At 41.8% G+C, this 18,398-nt stretch overlaps 2 protein-coding genes and 1 long non-coding RNA gene across 11 annotated transcripts in view; all 3 read left to right on the forward strand.

Annotated features, from left to right (window-relative positions):
- Window positions 1–1,289: 1,289 nt before the first annotated feature.
- On the forward strand, window positions 1,290–5,798 carry LOC126998163 (zinc finger protein 593 homolog). The gene is made up of 5 exons (XM_050859605.1): window positions 1,290–1,374; window positions 1,759–1,839; window positions 3,421–3,531; window positions 4,303–4,403; window positions 5,458–5,798. The coding sequence occupies exons 3-5, from the start codon at window positions 3,436–3,438 to the stop codon at window positions 5,693–5,695; spliced, it is 435 nt and encodes a 144-aa protein (XP_050715562.1). The 5' UTR covers window positions 1,290–1,374; window positions 1,759–1,839; window positions 3,421–3,435; the 3' UTR covers window positions 5,696–5,798.
- A 6,672-nt stretch (window positions 5,799–12,470) lies between these two features.
- LOC126998161 (AT-rich interactive domain-containing protein 2-like) overlaps window positions 12,471–18,398 on the forward strand; it is a 44,381-nt gene continuing 38,453 nt past the window's right edge. For 2 of the 8 annotated variants that reach the window (XR_007752655.1, XM_050859596.1), the window contains exons 1-2: window positions 12,471–12,911; window positions 13,016–13,109. Coding sequence is in view for 7 of the 8 variants with exons in the window: in XM_050859596.1 (XP_050715553.1) it covers window positions 12,814–12,911; window positions 13,016–13,109 (192 nt within the window). In the remaining variant the exon portion in view is untranslated. The remainder of the gene's footprint in view (window positions 12,912–13,015; window positions 13,110–18,398) is intronic. The other 6 variants (XM_050859598.1, XM_050859597.1, XM_050859600.1 and 3 more) reach the window with 6 other exon arrangements.
- LOC126998164 (uncharacterized) lies at window positions 13,119–17,085 on the forward strand. 2 transcript variants are annotated; one of them, XR_007752657.1, is made up of 3 exons: window positions 13,119–14,434; window positions 14,579–14,850; window positions 14,999–17,085. It is a non-coding gene; the product is annotated as an uncharacterized LOC126998164 (long non-coding RNA). The 2 variants fall into 2 exon arrangements; XR_007752656.1 differs by having other exon boundaries at window positions 13,119–14,412; window positions 14,559–14,850.

An 18,398-nucleotide genomic window follows, 5' to 3' on the forward strand; every position in this document is an offset into this window, starting at 1 on the left:
AGACCGCACAGTAATGCATCATCATATTCCTGTACCTTCACTTTGCAGTCTGGACAAACCTCCCCCTCTTGAGCCACCACCTTCTCTGTTTGTTTACGTGTGTCACCTCCTTCCGCCATGGCTGATCGGCTGATCCTGGGATGGTAATTTCTTCCTATGTATTTGTCCACTTCTTGCTGGAAACACTTCTCCAGATCCAGTCAATATACTCCTTGGCTTCTTATATTTGATTTAACCAGCTTGCCACTATTCAACTATAATTCAAACTCATAAACAATCGAGCAAATGCAGAGCCAGCCAGAAACACGTCCAACACCAACGACCTCTCATCATTTCTTTCCAGAGGCCAAAAAGGAGATTCATCGGGTTTTCATCAGTTTTTTTTACATCCATGGTACAGAAGAAGGATCAAACTACCACCAGGGTCATAAAAGAACTTCTGGTGATGCCCTCAACCCTAAAACCCTGTCAAATATGAGTGTGTTAGCGGCGAGGCGTTTGAGAAAATGGGTCCTGAGTTCGAATCCCGGGCAATCGATGTGCAACCCACCCAGCTGTTTATCTTACCTTTCGGAGTGGTCTGGGGAAACCTGGGGAAGGTAAACTGTGGTAACCTGAATGTCACACTGGCCCCACGTCGTGTTAATGGGTTAGGTTCTCTCCCACCACAGGCTCAGAGGATCAATGACACGGAGATGAGCACCGCCGCCACGTGTAGCTATTGTGAAAAATTAAATGGACATCACAGGACAGAATAAAAATTAGAGTTCTGGATATAGATTATTGACGTGCCCAAGTATGTCGGATAGTATAGCGTATGTTCCTAACTTTACCTTTACATTATTATTTGTTATTATATATTTTGGACGACTTTAATATATCCGAAGAAATAGAGTATAGTCAGTATACACCTATCGCTGTAATTTCTTGAGTATATCCCTAAAATCTATATTCTTTGAGTTTTCTGTGAACGCCTCAACTTGGAGGAAACGGAAGTCTTTCAACCGATACAGGGAAGAAAATGTACCTTAACAATATAAATTCATCCAAATATTGTCTTTTTTTATTTCGATAACCTTAGAGCAAGAATATAAATTGTAGTTGCAGGAAAGAGGTATCTGCAACACTGCCAGATCGTACTCAGAGCTGCGTATTTAACGGTTTCTGAGCCATAGCTATTGCCAAAAACACCAATAATTAACCAATTTAACAATAACTATATATGAATGCAGTTATTGGGGTCGAGGAGGCAGTTTTGGGGTCGGATATCGGCAAACATAAGAGGACAAGTACGACAATCTAGCAAGGTTGGGTATCTCGTGCTCCTTCTGCGGTACTCGGCTCAGGCCACAACACGCGGGGCGCCACGTGAAGGTACACTCGTAAATACTGAGGCTTTTTACTCCCATTTATACTTTCTGTTGCATTATCTTCAAGCCATATTGCTACTATTCAGGGATTCTAGGGTCCAGTCTCAGTGCACAGCCTTCTCGGGTATTTATGTAACATTTCTGGCAGTGTTTGTCTGAGGTCACTGTTTTACCTTTTACATTTTCCACCATGCCTCCGTATATAACCTGTTAAAAGAAGGCACAAACTGAGAAAGGTCTGCACAGATACTGAAAATAATATCGATATCGGATGGTGTTCAGTGTGTTTCCTTGTGTGATTGAGGTAATACAGCTCTACTCATGTATGCAACCTTTACTATGCCATATTCATGCAGTTGTAAAATATTATAATACAATGCGTTTTCAGAAGTGAGGCAGTGAAGAATCTGAGCTGTGAAGTCTTCAGGGGTCACATCATTGGCTTCTATCCCTGACCACTTGGTAATAGGTAAGAACAAGAGGATTAAAGTTATCAGTGGAGTAATCTGTATTTATTTAGTGTAGGCGGTGGCTGAGTGGTCGGCGTGCAGGTACAGCATCCAGAAGGACGCAGGTTCACGCCCTGCCTGCTGCAACAAACAAGCTGGCAATTTTTCAGCCATCGCCAAGTGGCCTAAAGCTACCATGTGCTTTCATGAAGACCACCTATCATCCCAAACTCCAGATACTCTCTCAAAGAGGACCGAAAATTAATTACAGGTGACGCCTCTATAAACACTTGCCTGCACCATAACAGATTAGGGCCAACCACCAAGCTCCACCAAGAAAGTTTATCAGCACTAAAAGCCAAAACATGAAGAAAAAAATCTACACAAAGATTGTCATATATAAATATTTCATTACCATTTTGTCATGAATATTTAGGCACTACACAAGTTATTTCTGAAGTAGATTCTGGGACTCACTGCACATTCTATAATCATTTAAAAGCTTCTCCAAGTTAAACCTATATGCTATAAATACATGATAATTGCAGTGTAAAACTACTGCATATGGTGTTTTGTGCCAACATAACATATTACAGGAACATTTTCTTGCCTCATTGAAAGTCTCTAAGCATACTATCTAAGATTTGGTTTTTGCTTTTGTGGACACTTTATCGTAATGATTTTGCCTTAGTTTGAAGTCCAGCACATAACCATATCATATTAATCTAGATATATTTTTTCTAAGCATATAACTTCTTCCATTTTGCTTAGCCACCATTTCTTTCATGTTATTGATTTATCTAATTACTACATATGTTCATTTTATATCATTTGGTAAGTTATTTTTTATATAACCATTAAGCTTATGACTTAATCCATTTTGCCCTCCATTTTTTTCAAGTTATGGATTTATCTAATTAACACATACTTGTCCATTTGTGTCAGTTGCTAAAAGCGGCATCACACAGGGCAAATTTCTCCAAACATGTTGCTTGTTTTTGTTGTGCATCACACTGTACTGACCCTTAACTGTTGTGTTGACGCTGCGCTCCAACAACAACAAACACCACGCCGGCATCTCTCCAGCCATTTTACCATGAATCAGAAGGATATTGAGGTTTTAGAAGATTGTGCTGCTGCATTGCACATAATGAAGCATGTGCTACGACTGCAGAAGCACCAGAAGAGGTAGCGTTCTCCATCTCATCAGTTTGTTTACCTCGCCCCAGGCACAGACTCCACCCAGCATACCATCACAGTCAGTTGAGTGTTATAAATAACTTTACACAGTGGACAAATAAATCACAAACACATGCTTGCACATGTACGTCGGTTTTTGGAGTTTTACAGTTGACAATTTGAGTAAATATGTACAATGATTGATTTTCAATTTACATTTACAGCTTATAGCACAAATGTCATTTGACCCCAATTTCTCCCAACAGTCTGGCAACACAACCGTTGTCCATCCTTCCCGATCCGCCAAATCTTGGTGGTTGTTCATTTTGCCCAACTGCCAACCAAAATGAGCAACATGTTGGGAGAAATTTGCCCTGTGTGACGCCACCTTAAGTTATTGTTGATGTATATTACCATTCCAGGCGTACCGAACAGAGATGCCGGGCCCACAGCGGAGGAAGAGGTACCACCGCGGCGACACGCACCTGAAGAAGCGGTGGAGGACCAAGAGGCGCAAAAGGGACATGGACCAGGTGCGGGACAGCCTCTCAAGTGTTGAAAACTAGTACTAATATCCTTAAAACATTTGCTCTTCCTAATTTGAACTCATCAATAAACCCTTCCTGTCAGCCGTATCATAAGGCTTCTCCAAGTCCTCGAAAGCAGCAAACAACTCCCCATCTTTCCCTAAATACTTTTCAACTATAGTCTTAAGTGCAACAATCTGGTCTATACATCCTTTTCCTTCCCTATAACCCCCTTGTTCATTGTCTACATATCATTTATTTTCATCATCCTCTAGGTTGACTTTCTTCCATACACCTTTACTGACACACTGAGTAAATTTATTCTCCCACAGCTCTTACAATCACCTCTACTCCCTTTTCCTTTTTTACCATGGCACAGTGATGGCTTTTTCCAGTCTTCCGGCACCTCACTGCACTTCACTGCTAGATTATGTATAAACTGCATCCACTTCACAACTACATATTCTCCTTATTTTACTACTTCTGCTGCTATGCCATCAATGCTGCATGTCTTTCCTACCTGTATCATCTTTATGACCTTCAAATCTCGTCCCTTTCCATCTCCTCTTTTGTATATGCTTGCTCTATATTATTCTTCCATCTCACTCATAACTTGGTCTCCTTCCCGCACTCATTCCATTCCTCCTTTATCTCCTCAGTCTTTTTTACTGAACCCCATCAATTGTCAGTTTTTAGTCACCTCTTCTTTTTTCATGAATAAAAGAACAGATGTAAAATAGAACTGTTGTATTGTTTTTTTCTGTCCCTCTGCTTTAGATTGATGATGACCTAAAAGAAGAGAACGCTTCCAAGCTGCTGCACCAGGAACTGGACGAGGACAAGCCCGGCGGAGGACAGCACTACTGCCTCCACTGTGCGTAAGTAGCCCTGACTTACCTGCCACTTTGCCACACTTACCTCTTGCCAACTGAAGTACATCACTTTTGGTTGATTTGGATTTTAAGCAATCTCGGTATGAATTATTAAAGAAATCTTTTTTCAGATTGAATACTAAGATTACTTTGCGAATTTTCTGTACAGATGAAGAACTACATACCTTAAATTTCCTCTAACTTCATTGTAATAAGTACCGTAGTATACTTGCTGTTATTCACCAACTTTTACTTTATTTAATCAATCACTATTCATTTTCACTCCTTCCTATCTATCGATATCTTCAATGCCCTGTCCCATCTTCAAGCACATGATTGCCAGCACCTTATAGTATAAATAAACAAAGAATGACCTCACTTTGTTGTGTAGAAAGTCTCATTAGTAAGGAAGCATATTTGAATATTCTGAGTCAAGACCTATAGTAACTGTTTGGGGTTTTCTTAGGTTGAGTTAAGAGTATCTTCAAACATTTGATATCCAGCACCTATGGTATAAATCAACAAAGAATAACCTCACTTTGTTGTAAAGAAAGTCTCATTTGTAAGGAAGAATATATGAATTTTCTGAGTCAAGACCTATAGTAAATGTTTGGGGTTTTGTTAATTTAAGTTTAGGGTATCTTAAAACATATGATAGCCTGTACCTTATGGTATAAATTAACAAAGAATGACCTCACTTTATTGTATAGAAAGTCTCATTTGTAAGGAAACATACATGAATTTTCTGAGTCAAGACCTATAGTGACTGTTTGGGGTTTGGTTAGGTTAAGTTTAGGGTATCTTCAAACACTTGACAGCCAGCACCTAATGGTATAAATCAACAGAGAATAACCTCACTTTGCAATTTAGAAAGTCTCATTTGTAAGGAAATGTTTATGAATTTTCTGAGTCAAGACCTATAGTAACTGCTTGGGGTTTTGTTAGGTTAGGTTAGGGTTTAGAGTATCTTCAAGCACCAGGAATTTTACAACCCTATTTATGACAGTGTCACTAAACTGAAATCCTCTTGTATTTGATGAGATAAACTTTTTTTCTGCAGGCGATACTTCATTGACAAAGATGCACTCAAAGGCCACTTCAGGACGAAAGTTCACAAGCGGCGACTGAAGGCTTTGGAGATGGAGCCTTACACCATTGAGGAGTCCCAGAGGGCGGCGGGGATAGGCTCGTACGTTCCCCCTAAGAAGCGCAAGATGGAGACCCAGCCAGTGGACGATGGAACCTTCCACCCAGAGCAGGAGGACGTGGATATGAAGCAGCAGGACACAGACAAATAGAATGGGAGAAGGAGAGGAGGGAAAGATTAACAATATCATTTATCAGTTATCTTATAAGGTATGTGTATCGGTTATACTTTATAAATAAAAATGTTGCTGAGAAGTTTGGTTTCATTGCTGTAAAGGGAAGAGAGAAAGAGGAACCAAATCAACTGTAATGCAAAGGCTGTATATAAGTATTACCAGAGCCACAGTTGGCCTCTACTTTCCTTCACTGTTATCAATGAGGAGAAAGATGTGGCTTAGTTACCCTCAGCTTTCTTGTACTGGGTTCAAGTGTAATGGAAAGGACAGGTTACCATGAATGCCTCACTAATCTACAAGAAGATACATTGTCATATAAGTTATAGATTTAAAAGAAATGTCAACAACCACCTGTTAAGTTAATAGGTATAAAATTGCTCTGCCCCGTGTCTCTTTTTTTCTCTTATTTTTCATATCCATGTCTGCTTATCGAGGGGACTATGTTTAGGTTTATAGAATACCCTTTCATGGATTTCAGTAACAGTAGTAATGAGTATTGTCTCCACTCCACTTTCAGCTTTATACTTTGATGCTTTATTTTGTGGGATACAGCTGTTATTTACACACCTTCCATATAGTATCTCACCTGAGTTAGCTAATACTGAGATGCTGACAGTACCATTCTTCCTACAATCAGTTCTTTGGTAAAACTTGCCCATTATGACTACTGGTAAATAACATCCTGGCCAGAAATTGTCCTCTATAGCATTTAACTGGTCTAGATATATAGTGTTAGTTGTGCTTCCTTTTCCATTCCGACACTATCTTATCAACGTTAATTCTCCAGGATCGTGCTTGTTAAGGCCTTCAAGCTGAGATAGTTTAAATCAGGACATAAACACACATGCAGTGCTCTTAGTTGATGCTGTGGAAGGATGAAAGTGTCATTATCATCATCAATCATCATCATAACAGAGCTTGGTTCAAATCATAACACACATAAACCTCTGAAGGAAATATTGGTACCCTCTCATATACTGTTCATGGGGGAAAGTATAGCCGCATCATCATCATCATTATTCCCAGCATGAAGGAGGAAACATTTTAATCACCAAGATGCATTTTTTTACAGTAAAGGAAGCAGCTCAAGGGCAAGAGAGAGAGAGAGAAAGAGAGAGAGAAGCATGCTAATCACTGCCCCTATAAAAAAGAGTTTAGAAGAGTGGCCAAAAGAGACGTCAATATCGGGTACAGAGGTGTCTCGATATCATCCCTAGTTCATATAAGTAGTGTCCCCCATCTTAAGTATGAATCGTATAGTAGTACTAGTATATATGTTTAGTATACATTGTTATAGTTATATTAGTATGTATTGTGTTGTAGTATTAGTAATTATCTTTAGTATATATCTCATTAGTTTATAACCTTTACTGTTCAACCTATCCTGATGTGTTAAACATTTGCATATGAACAGAACGCGAGGAAGTATTATATCCACACCGAAGAATGTAATGTTAGGTAATGCAGTATCCTTCACCAACAGTAAATATCATATGACAGAGCCCGTGCTGCTGAACTAACTAACCCTGCTACAGAAGGAAGAAAGAATGGGAATGTCCTCATGTGACGTCTGGGTTTATCAGTGAGAGGTGGGGCGCGGTGCACTGTTCAAGGTCACATGTGGTGGTGTGGTGGTGTCCGTACGCTACGCAAGTCAGCCTACATTGGGACCTACGCACTACGCACTAGTAGGTGAATGAACGCCTCCCTATGTGTGTGTGTGTGTGTGTGTGTGTAATCTGAGGCGGGCCAGAAATACGTAGGAGTGGTAGTGAAGGTGGTGGAAACAGGATGCTGATAATGATAAGAGATGGATGAACTCGAGTAGACTGAATGATGGTACGCCCCTTACGTAAGCTGCCCTCCCTCAACCCTTTTACAACACCTTTCCTCCCTCCTCTCGCACACTGATATTACAACCTTTCCTCTCTTCCTTTATTTATTACGTCTTTATTATACCTTTCCTTTTGCTATCAGTAGACTTTGAATTGTGTGACGCCCATTTACATAAGCTACCCTCGCTACCACACTCTACTAATCTGTTCCTTCTAATCTACTTTCATTATTTATTACACTTTTATTATACTTTTCTTTAGCTATTAATAGATTTTGAATGGAGTTACGCGCCCTTTTACCCTCGTTACCATGTACAATAGAGGTTATGACGCAGCAAAGAAAAAAATAAAGGAAAAATTAAAATGAAAAAAAGAAAGAAAACGAAATGAAAAAAGTAAAATAAAGAACACAAGATGAGAAAGTACATCCTTCCTTTACTTCACCTTTCTTCTTCCTTTATTTCCTACACCTTTCCCTAATTCTTCCCATACTACTCCTTTATTACATCTTCCTTAAGTTAATAATAGACTGGTGTGCCGCCCCCTTACATCGCTTTTATCATACTTTCCTTCAGCTATTAATAGACTAAATGGAGTTACGCGCCACTTTACATAACCTACCCTACATCATTTCTTTTCTTCACTCTTCTTCCTTTATTTCCTACACCTTTCCTTCTTCCCTTACTACTCCTTTATTAAATCTTCCTTTAGTTATTTATAGACTTTGGTGTGCCGATCCCTTACATCAGCTACCCTCACAGCCAAACCCTTTAAGCCTCGGTGGAGTGAAGGTCAAGTTGGGGGCATATGCTATAGCTGCGCGTGGCCTTGGTGCTCATCTCCGTGCGTATGGGGAAGATTGTCAAGTTAACTGGTCAGGATTATAGCTTAGAGTTGTTGTAGTAAGCTTACCGTTGGTGTTTGCTGGATCACATCGTCTTATAGAGGTAAACATGTTGCATAGTATTTTCTGCGCCATTCTCATTGTTTATTCATTATACTAGAGCGGAGTTAATTATAAGCCTGTTACTTTAATATTTAGTGAGTATATTAATGGAAAATAAAATGGGTCACACATCAGAGATCATATAGCACAGATAAACATTAACGACAACCCTGCACAAAACTTCTGCTTATATAACAACACAAAATTAATCTAATCGGTATGTAGTGATAGGCTCAAATTAAACAAGCTTCAAAATACCACTAGTAGATAAGCGCCCAACACATTGAAACTATGTAACACAAATAACCCACTTACAACGTTGACTTTCTTTTAATCATGAAACTACAACCCAATAAGACCCAATCGCCAAGTCCAAACAAATGAGGGACTACAATTACAATCCTCATCAACACCAGGCAAACACTGAAGGCATCCACACTTATTTATCTTGATTTACAATACAATACCAAACGATTAAGTGCAAATCAAGCAGGTAATCTTAATATGGCCCCCCAAACACGTTATGCTTCTTTTTTTTTACAATGAAGGAAGCAGCTCAAGGGCAAAAAAAATAATAATAATGAGAAAAAAATCCCCCTAATCACTGCCCTTATTAGCGTCCAGATCGAGTAAATTATTATTCTAAATCCACATAACAAAAACCGTTGGCGATAAGAACCTGATATTAACCTCTAAATCAAACTTGCATGATAAAAACAGGTAAATGCCGCTAGTAACCCAATGTAACAAGGAGACAGGTGCGTGGGTTGGGCGATATAGGTGTCAAATCAAGCATGAGTGATAACAATGACCCCAAATACACGACCTAAGCATCTAAAAACAGGTAAATGATGCTAGTAACCCCACGTAAGAGAAGGCGAGTGCGCGGGCGAGCGGGGTGCGGGAGCAGGGAGTGAGTGGCCGCCCGCCCCACCTCCACCCCGTCCGTGCGTCCGCCTGGCACCTCAACTTTTGCCCGACGGAGAAGCGGCTACCCGGTGGACTGTCAGATTGGAACTGCTGAGGCTCGGCTGGGAGAACCTGGGAGAAAGGGAGGGATACTGTGGCCTCCCCGCTCCTCCTGCTGCTCCCCCTCCCCGCTTCCTCCCTTCGCCCTCTCCTCCCCTCCCTGCCTCTTCCTCTCCCTCAGCTGGGATCGACACCCTGAGCAACAGAACAGTGGCAGTGCTAGTCGCCAAACGTTTTTTCCGCGAGGAGCCAACCGGGGAACGTTTAGTTAGCGCGTTTGGTGTGTGTGTGTGTGTGTGGACAGGTGCGAGCGGCTGTTTACACCTGTCAAAGTTTTAATTACTTCCTGTTTTACCTATTTGTATGTGTGTTTGCTTGTCTTTTTTTAATTTACCTAGTTATACTGTTTCTTTTATTAGTTTTTTTTCTTTCCGTGCGTGTGTGTGTGAATGTGTGTGAGAGTGTGCACGTGTATACCTTTCGATGTTGTAATTCCTCATTCTTTTCCTCATATATGCGTTTGCTTGCTTATCTCTCATATGTGTCTAGTCATATCAAAATATTCAAAATACTTAGTAATTTTTTAATGTATTCACTCATCATTTTCATTCACTCCTCTCTAATGCATTCTTCGTTTGCTTGTCGTGGCCGGGTATACCTTTCAAAGTCCTAATTACTTATTCATGCATTCAGATAGTTATTTTTTTCAGTTATTTATATATTCATGCATTTGCTTATAAGGTTCATGGTATACCTTATGCATGAAACTGTTAGTTGTATTTAGGTATTCTATTCTTTTGTATTCTTTCTATTCTCTCAGCGTATTGTTATCGTTTTGGTACTCTGGATTGAGGTCACCTTCCCTTTTTTTCTATCTATGGATCGATTCCCAGCGTACAGGTAGAGTGGAGGGCAGGTGTCCCCGTTACGTTCAACAGGTGAGCTGGGGACGCCGCCGATATGGATTTCCACCAGTTCGTTTCACTCTGAAGTAATTCAATCCACGTACCCATTTACTACTCGTCAGACCCATATGAAAATCCACTTTAATCCATTAGTTCCCTATTAAAACGGCTGCGTATGTGCTTTAAAATGTTTTAGGGATGGCACGTGACTGGCGGGCTGGGGGGTGACAGGCGGGGAGTGGAGACGAGACGAAAAAAATGCAGTGTTGAGAATGCACTCGATGACCTCCATTATTCTAACTTTCCTCCTGCCACCAACGCCATACCCAAGCCACCATTATGCACCACAGCCTCAGTTCGGTCCATAATAGGCTAGAAATGAGGCGAGGTACATCAAAAAGAAGAAGTTGAAAGTGTGTCTTCATCTCCCAAGCAGTCCCGTCAGCGCGCCGCCCTTCCTCACCTGCAGGTTACGTAACAGACCCCACCATCACGGCCACCTCATGATTCTCCGCTAATAAATGCTAAATCCCTAATTTCCACACGACTGAAGGGGTAGGAAAAGCATCTCCGTAACTATGAGAAGTTATGGAGCATCATGCATTCGGCCAGGCGGAGGGAGAGGAGCTACAGGGCTGGGTAAAGGAAAACGGCGGCGACCTCCTCACGTCCTCCCCAGGCCCAGCAGCTCCCCAACACTGAGGTTTCTCTTAACTTCTCAATATCGATTTCGCTTTACACAGCTTGATTTTTACGAGCTGAGGTGACAAGCAGGGTGACAGGTGCTTGAGGACCACATTTGGACGCCGTAGCCTGCCCCTGGATATGGTTTAAAGCAGATAGACATGGGAGGACAGAAGGGGGTGAGCGAGACAATCTGGGGTGGTCGATACAATTCGGGATGGTCCGCTCAGTGAGGCGCGGGACCCCTCAGCGTCACCCGTCAAGAAACCCTTCGGCGCGCGCCCTTTGCACCTTCAGTATTTTCTATGTCATGGAGGTCTTTGTACATGTCCTCAGATTCGGTAATAAACAATAAATCATCAGACATCTGGTGGACTGAGGTGACGCCCTGTTACTTCCTCCCGTCCGCCATTTTGTGATGTCGAACAAAGAGTTTCTGTTTTTGTGGAGTAATTACCCCTTCACATGGGCCTGAGGGCGCTGGTGGGCCTGGAAATATTTCTAGTGTCATATCTGCTTAGGCATATACTTGTACCCGGGCAGGAGAGGCATTTATTGTAATGTTAATCAATAAAGTATTTCAGGACCTGCGCGACCGTCGCTAGGTGCAGAAGAGCCTTTAGTTTTCGACCGCCATCCGGAGACTTCTAAAAAGGAGTTCCACATTTTTCTTCGGGCATCCGCGGGGCACCTAACTTTGAAAAATAGGGTAATGCAGTTTATTACGAAAAATAAATACGGTTACGCAGTTTTATAGGCATAGAGATAGGCAAGGCTGCAATGTAGGAATAATGTAGCCTGTGGACTGCAGAGATGTGCCTTTGTAGCGACTTTCCTTGGTTTTCTCGCTCATTTCCACCGTTGTATTTATCATCTAACTCTATCTAAGTCTTATAATATTCTTGTTTGCGGCAGTGGAAGTGGCGGCAGCGGTGGTGGTGGTGATGCAATCCAGGAATACCGTAGACCGTGGCTTGCTCTGATTTCCCATTGTAACGACTTTCCTTGGCTTCTTTATTCATTTGCAGCATAATAATTATCAGCAAACTCTATTTCTCTCTTATAATATTTTAGTTTGCGGTGTTGGAGGTGGTTGTGGACGTGGCGGAGCTGCTGCAATATAGGAATACCATATATACCGTGGCTTACTCAGTCTCCTTGGCTTCCTTATTCACTTCCACCATTATAATTATTAGTAAACTCTATTTCTTCTATCAGTAAACTATTTCCCTCTTGTGATATACTGGTGTTTGTTGAGGTGGCGGTCGTGGTGGTCTCCTTGGCTTCTGTATTCACTTCCACAGTTATAATTCTCAGTAAACTCTATTTATCTATCAGTAAACTCTATTTCTCTATCAGCAAACTATTTCTCTCATGTAATATTGGTGTTTGAGGTGCTGGAGGTGGTGGTGGTTGTGGCGGTGATGCTGCAATGTCGGAATACCATAGACCGTGGCTTGCTCAGACTCTCCTGGGCTTCCTTATTCACTACCACCTTTATAATCATCAGTAAACTCTATTTCTCTGTGGTAAAATCGGTGCTGGAGGTGGTGCTGGTGGTGGTGGTGGTGACGTCCCGGCGGAGTATTGGAACGCTTGGTGGTGGTGGTGGTGGTGTTGAGCCGCTGCGAGCACCACTCAGCGCCGGTGTGTCCTGTGCCTCCCTCCTCCTGTAGTGTGTCCTGTGCGCCGCCCGTGACTCCCGCCCTGCCCCGGAAATGTGCCCCCAGTGTTTTTAAGCCGCCCGTGACCACCATGACTCGAAATATGAAGACCAACAAGGACGCGGAGGCCTACGATCGGGAATATGACGGATTTCTGAAGCAGCTTGAAGACTTCCATCAGCAGAGAGGGTGAGTGCCGTTATGCTCCCTGGCTCTGTTGTATGTGGATTTTGACGTATTTTGGCGTTTCTTGTGGGTACTAATGTGGTTTTCTTGTGTTTCCGCCCCCACAGGACCGTCTTCAAGCGTCTCCCGAGGATCAATGGGAAGGGAGTGGATTTGTACCTTCTCTACGTGGTGGTGACGGCGCGCGGGGGCTGGCAGAAGGTGAGAGGCCTCGTCCTCGTCACACTTGTATTTTCCCGCCACTGGCACTCTGGCACCTCACGCACGCCACCAAGCACACACCTACCACCACAGCACCACCCCCGCCCGCGCTCTCATACCTCCTCATCCTCGCCCTCACCCTCACACCTCCACTCCTTGCCCCACACGAGTTTGACCTCACCACCACCACCACCGCTGCCGTCTCTCTCCCTCCCTGCTCTCTCTCTCTCTCTCTCTCTCTCTCTCATCCTCGACCTGACCCTCACACCTCCAGTCCCTGCCCCACACGAGTTTGACCTCACCAACACCACCACCACACCACACCACACTACACCACACCACCGTTTCTCTCTCCTCCTCCTCCGTTTGGTCTCTCTCCCTTCTTGCTCTCATCACATACCTCCATTTATATTTTTGGGATTTTGGTTTATATATCACTGAATACCACTACACACACACACACACACACACACACCATTCTCATTTCACTGTGGCTGAGGTGCTTATTTTCTTTCTATCATTAAAAACAAATGTGGATGGTTTTGCTTAACTAATGATGGGATGCTGGCACAGTGTTTTCAGTGACACACACACACACACACACACACACATCATTTTCACCATTGCTTGGTTTAGAAAGCTGAGGTTTGGTTAATTTTTTTTTCAACCTTTCCATTTTTCTATTTTCTAGGCCAGTTGAGTTTTCCACAGTTACCTTTAGTTAATTAGTCAAGTTGAGGTGCTAGTAGGCCTGGGAGAATATGTGACTTGTTGCTAAGAAATGAGTACAGTGCCACATTTAGAGAAGTGATTGGGGTGTGTGTGGGGAAGAAATGAAAGGAGTCATACACACACCTCATTGAAAGTCCACAAGAGTCCAGGGTGCATAGGTGGAAGCTGCTGTGCCTGCTGAAAAGGGTGTGGAGAAAAGAAAATATGTGCTTGTGCAATGAAATTCTGTTGGGTGTGGTGTTAGGGTAGGCACAATCGAAAAGGGTGCGCGTAAGGAAGTTAGTTTTGTGCGTGTTTAGGGTGATAGATGGTGCTCTGAATAGGGTGTGAAGGAGAAAAAGAATTATGTACTTGTGCAGTGAAGAAAATTTGTCGAGTGTGATGTTAGGGTAGGCACAATCGAATAGGGTGCACGTAAGGAAGTTAGTTTTGTGCATGTATAGGGTGAGGTAGATGGTGCTCTGAATAGGGTGTGAAGGAGAAAAAGAATTTGCTTGTGCAGTGAAGAAAATTTGTCGGGTGTGATGTTAGGGTAGGCAGTGAATCGAATAGGATGCTCATAGGAAGTTAGGTTTGTGTGTATATAGGGTGAGGTAGATGGTGCTCTGAATAGGGTGTGAAGGAGAAAAAGAAATATGTGCTTGTGCAGTGAAGAAAATTATGTTGGGTTTGGTGTTAGGGTAGGCACAATCGAATAGGGTGCTCATAGGAAGTTAGGTTTGTGTGTATAGGGTGAGGTAGATGGTGCTCTGAATAGGGTGTGAAGGAGAAAAAGAATTATGTGCTTGTGCAGTGAAGAAAATTATGTTGGGTTTGGTGTTAGGGTAGGCACAATCGAATAGGGTGCTCATAGGAAGTTAGATTTGTGTGTGTATAGGGTGAGGTAGATGGTGCTCTGAATAGGGTGTGAAGGAGAAAAAGAATTATGTGCTTGTGCAGTGAAGAAAATTATGTTTGGTTTGGTGTTAGGGTAGGCAGTGAATCGAATAGGATGCTCATAGGAAGTTAGGTTTGTGCGTGTTTAGGGTGAGGTAGATGGTGCTCTGAATAGGGTGTTAAGGAGAAAAAGAAATATGTGCTTGTGCAGTGAAGAAAATTATGTTGGGTGTGATGTTAGGGTAGGCAGTGAATCGAATAGGGTGCTCATAGGAAGTTAGGTTTGTGCGTGTATAGGGTGAGGTAGATGGTGCTCTGAATAGGGTGTGAAGGAGAAAAAGAATTATGTGCTTGTGCAGTGAAGAAAATTATGTTGGGTTTGGTGTTAGGGTAGGCAGTGAATCAAATAGGGTGCTCATAGGAAGTTAGGTTTGTGCATGTATAGGGTGAGGTAGGTGGTGTTTTGAATAGGGTGTGATGGAGAAAAAGAAATATGTGCTTGTGCAGTGAAGAAAATTTGTTAAGTGTGATGTTAGGGAAGGCAGTGAATCAAATAGGGTGCTCATAGGAAGTTAGTTTTGTGCGTGTTTAGGATGAGGTAGATGGTGTTCTGACTAGGGTGTGATGGAGAAAAAATGTGTGTTTGTGGTGCAGTGAAGAAATTTTGTAGGATCCGAATAGGGTGCTTGTAAGGAACATAGGGTGGGTGAGTAGGATGAGATAGAGGGTGGTATAGAGAGGAAGTAAACAGGGTCCTAAAGCAGTGAAGATGAAGTTTGCCTGTGAATTTGCTGTAGTTCAGTCAGGGCAAGCATTGACTACATAGGAAGCATGTTTTTAATAGGTTAGTGTGTGAATAGGGTGGGATATTTTGAATGCAAGGTGATCTTCTTTGAGGTATAGTGAAGAAAAGACTAAAAAGACTGGTGTTATTTTATTTTTCTGTGTAGGTTAGGGTGGAGTGAGGATGGATGAGGTGTAATGTTGCTAAGAGATCAGTTTTCTTGAATAGGTTATGAAAAAGTATATATACATAGTGTGATGTTGCCAAGAAAAATCTGTGAATGTTGATTAGGGTGTAATGTTGATGGAAAGAGGGAAAAAATGCTGAGGTAGGTTACGAAAAATGATCGGCTGCAGTGTTCTAGAAAATAATTTAATATGAAGCAGGAAAGTGGATATTCATTGAGCTGGAACTTTTGGGAAAAAAGTGCATAATCGAATTTCCTGCTAAGCTTTGGGCCTGTTGTAATGTGGAGTGAAACATGAAAAGGTTAAATGTTGTGAAAGGCAGATTTCCTTATAAACTGGTGCTTATTTGGGTACTTCATTGTTGTGTTATCTATGTAAGAAGTTTTTTGAGATAGATAATCAATAAGCTTAGTTAATGAGTTGGGATCTAAAAATAATAGTCAGTGTTAGTGTTTTATCAACTTTTGTCCTGTCCTGTGATAAGGTTTTGAACTAAAGGAAACGCAAGAAATGGCTTCCTTGCACGAGCTTAATGCATCAAGTGTCAGGAGTAGCACCTTCAGTTTCTGCTGCATAGGAATGGGTTTCTGTGTGATGGGGAAGATGAATGCATTAGTGTGTGTTAGGGGTAGATGAATTAGTGAGTTTGTGTTAAAAGTCAAGCTATATTTAGGGGGCTACAGAGATTTTTGTTCTGTTGTAACCAGCTTGGATTTATTTTGGGTCCAAAGTAGAAACATTTATCTTTGTTATTAGTAAATGGGTTGTGGTTAGGTTGAGTTAAGTTAGGTTTAGTACTTCAGTGTTAATAAGTCAGGCTCTATTTAGGATACTACAGAATTTTTTGCATTATCGTAACAAACACGGCTGTATTTGGGTCCAGGAGTAGGAACTTTAGTCTTGTTCTTAGAAAATGGGTTGTGGGGTTGGAAAGTAATATACATAGGGTAGTATTAAGGTCAAGCTATATTTAGGATGCCTCAGAGTTCTTGATTAATAGGTCGAGATAAATTTTAGATGCTGTAGAGTTTTTGGTTGTGTATTGGTGCCTGACAGTCTTGTGTTATCTAGTTTGGATCCTTTGCTTATAAAAACTGTGGCACATGTTGGGAAGTGTGTGTGTCAGTGCCCCCCCCATCTCATGTATACTAATCAGGGAAAGTACATGCGATCCTCTTTCACGCAATTATTTTTAGCGCCCAGAAAGTTGAGTGGCTTAAAAATTATCGACATCAAATTTTCCTTCATTCGTTTATACTTACAGTGAAATATAGCATCTGATAATTACCTAAGAGGATGGGTTTTCCTCTGTCGATATTGGATGGGGTTAATTTTGGGTTATCTTTTGCGGTTTGTTGTGTAAAGGTGAACTTTTCATGATATAGGAAGTTCATTAAGGCTATAGTGCGCGCCAGCTAATTTGGCCCGTGAGAGGGAGGGCCGTGAAAAATGCTCATATGTCAAGTGAAAAAACTTTTCAAAAGATATAAACACACACTAATATTTTTAATTCAAACTGCAATGAGCTACACAGTGTACTGTTACTTATATATTTAGGTTATATTAAAAACGTGGAGAAAAGCGTGACACAGTGTTCAACAAGTGTCGTTGTCCCACTCACTTCTCTCCTCCTCCTCCTGTCCCCTCCCCCCCCCCTCCCCAGGCCCATTCCCCACATCCACCACAGAGAGGGAAGCATGGCTCACAGCCAAACCATCGACATTGTTTTCAACGTCCCACGGTATTTCCAGAAAAGAGAAGGACGACGAGGGACCAGACAAATCTGTTAAAATTAGGACAGAGAGAGAGAGAGAGAGAGAGAGAGAGAGAGAGATAGAGAGAGGAGCTAGACCCTGTTGGAGGCGGTAGTTAGTTCATTTTTTATCTTTTGACTGAAATTCACCTGGAGTTTGGGAGCATTTGTCGTCTTAACAGGCAGTGGACAGAGCGAGTTATGCGTGTTACTTGTGGCAGGAACTAGGTAGAAATCGGTATTCAATTAATTGCATCTATATTATGAGTTTGATGAGATTGGTGAACTCATATTTGTGTTTCCGAGTCGATGTTTGCTCTCCTGATACAGTGATACACATAGTTGATAGAGGTAATAATGCAGGCTCATTTTCAATTGGAGTTCCACATTTGCATTTGCGTACGCGTTCATAGGAAGGGTAAGAGAAATTCGCAGGTACGGAATTTCTTTCTTCACTCACTTTTAATCAGTACTAAATAATATGTAACTGCTGTGAAAGGAAGACTGACCCATACCTCCCTCCCTTCCCCATTCTATATATGGATCTGGAACTCCCTGTGTAATGTGCGGAAGGTCAATCAAGACCAATTTTAATTTATCGGGTCCACGTTATTTGACAAAGATGATTGGCAAGATTTGTGTATTTATGGGAGTAATTGTCGTGTGATTGGGAGATGGAGCCAGATTTACGTCTTTTAATTAATCTAAGTTATTTTATTGTGGCATAAGTTGGCATTGTGGGTCATTTGGGGTGATTAGAAGATGCTCTGTAGATCATGAGACCTTTCCTCTGTCGATACTGGATAGGGTTGATTTGGGATTTTTTTTTATTTATTTTTTTTTTTTATGAAGATGCGCAGGTACTTCTTGATCGATAGGATAGGGGAGAGAGTCATGTGTGTTTGTGTATGTGTGTGTTAAGTTTACTTAGTTGTGGTTTAAAGGGCTGGAGTCAC

Source organism: Eriocheir sinensis, chromosome 13, assembly GCF_024679095.1.
Source record: "Eriocheir sinensis breed Jianghai 21 chromosome 13, ASM2467909v1, whole genome shotgun sequence".
Classification (NCBI taxonomy): domain Eukaryota; kingdom Metazoa; phylum Arthropoda; class Malacostraca; order Decapoda; family Varunidae; genus Eriocheir; species Eriocheir sinensis.

Coding starts and splice junctions, on each gene's coding strand:
- LOC126998163 (XM_050859605.1), top strand. CDS start 3,436: ATGCCGGGCCCACAGCGGAGGAAGAGGTACCACCGCGGCGACACGCAC. Junction 3,532..4,302: donor GCAAAAGGGACATGGACCAG/GTGCGGGACAGC, acceptor CCTCTGCTTTAG/ATTGATGATGACCTAAAAGA. Junction 4,404..5,457: donor CACTACTGCCTCCACTGTGC/GTAAGTAGCCCT, acceptor TTTTTTCTGCAG/GCGATACTTCATTGACAAAG.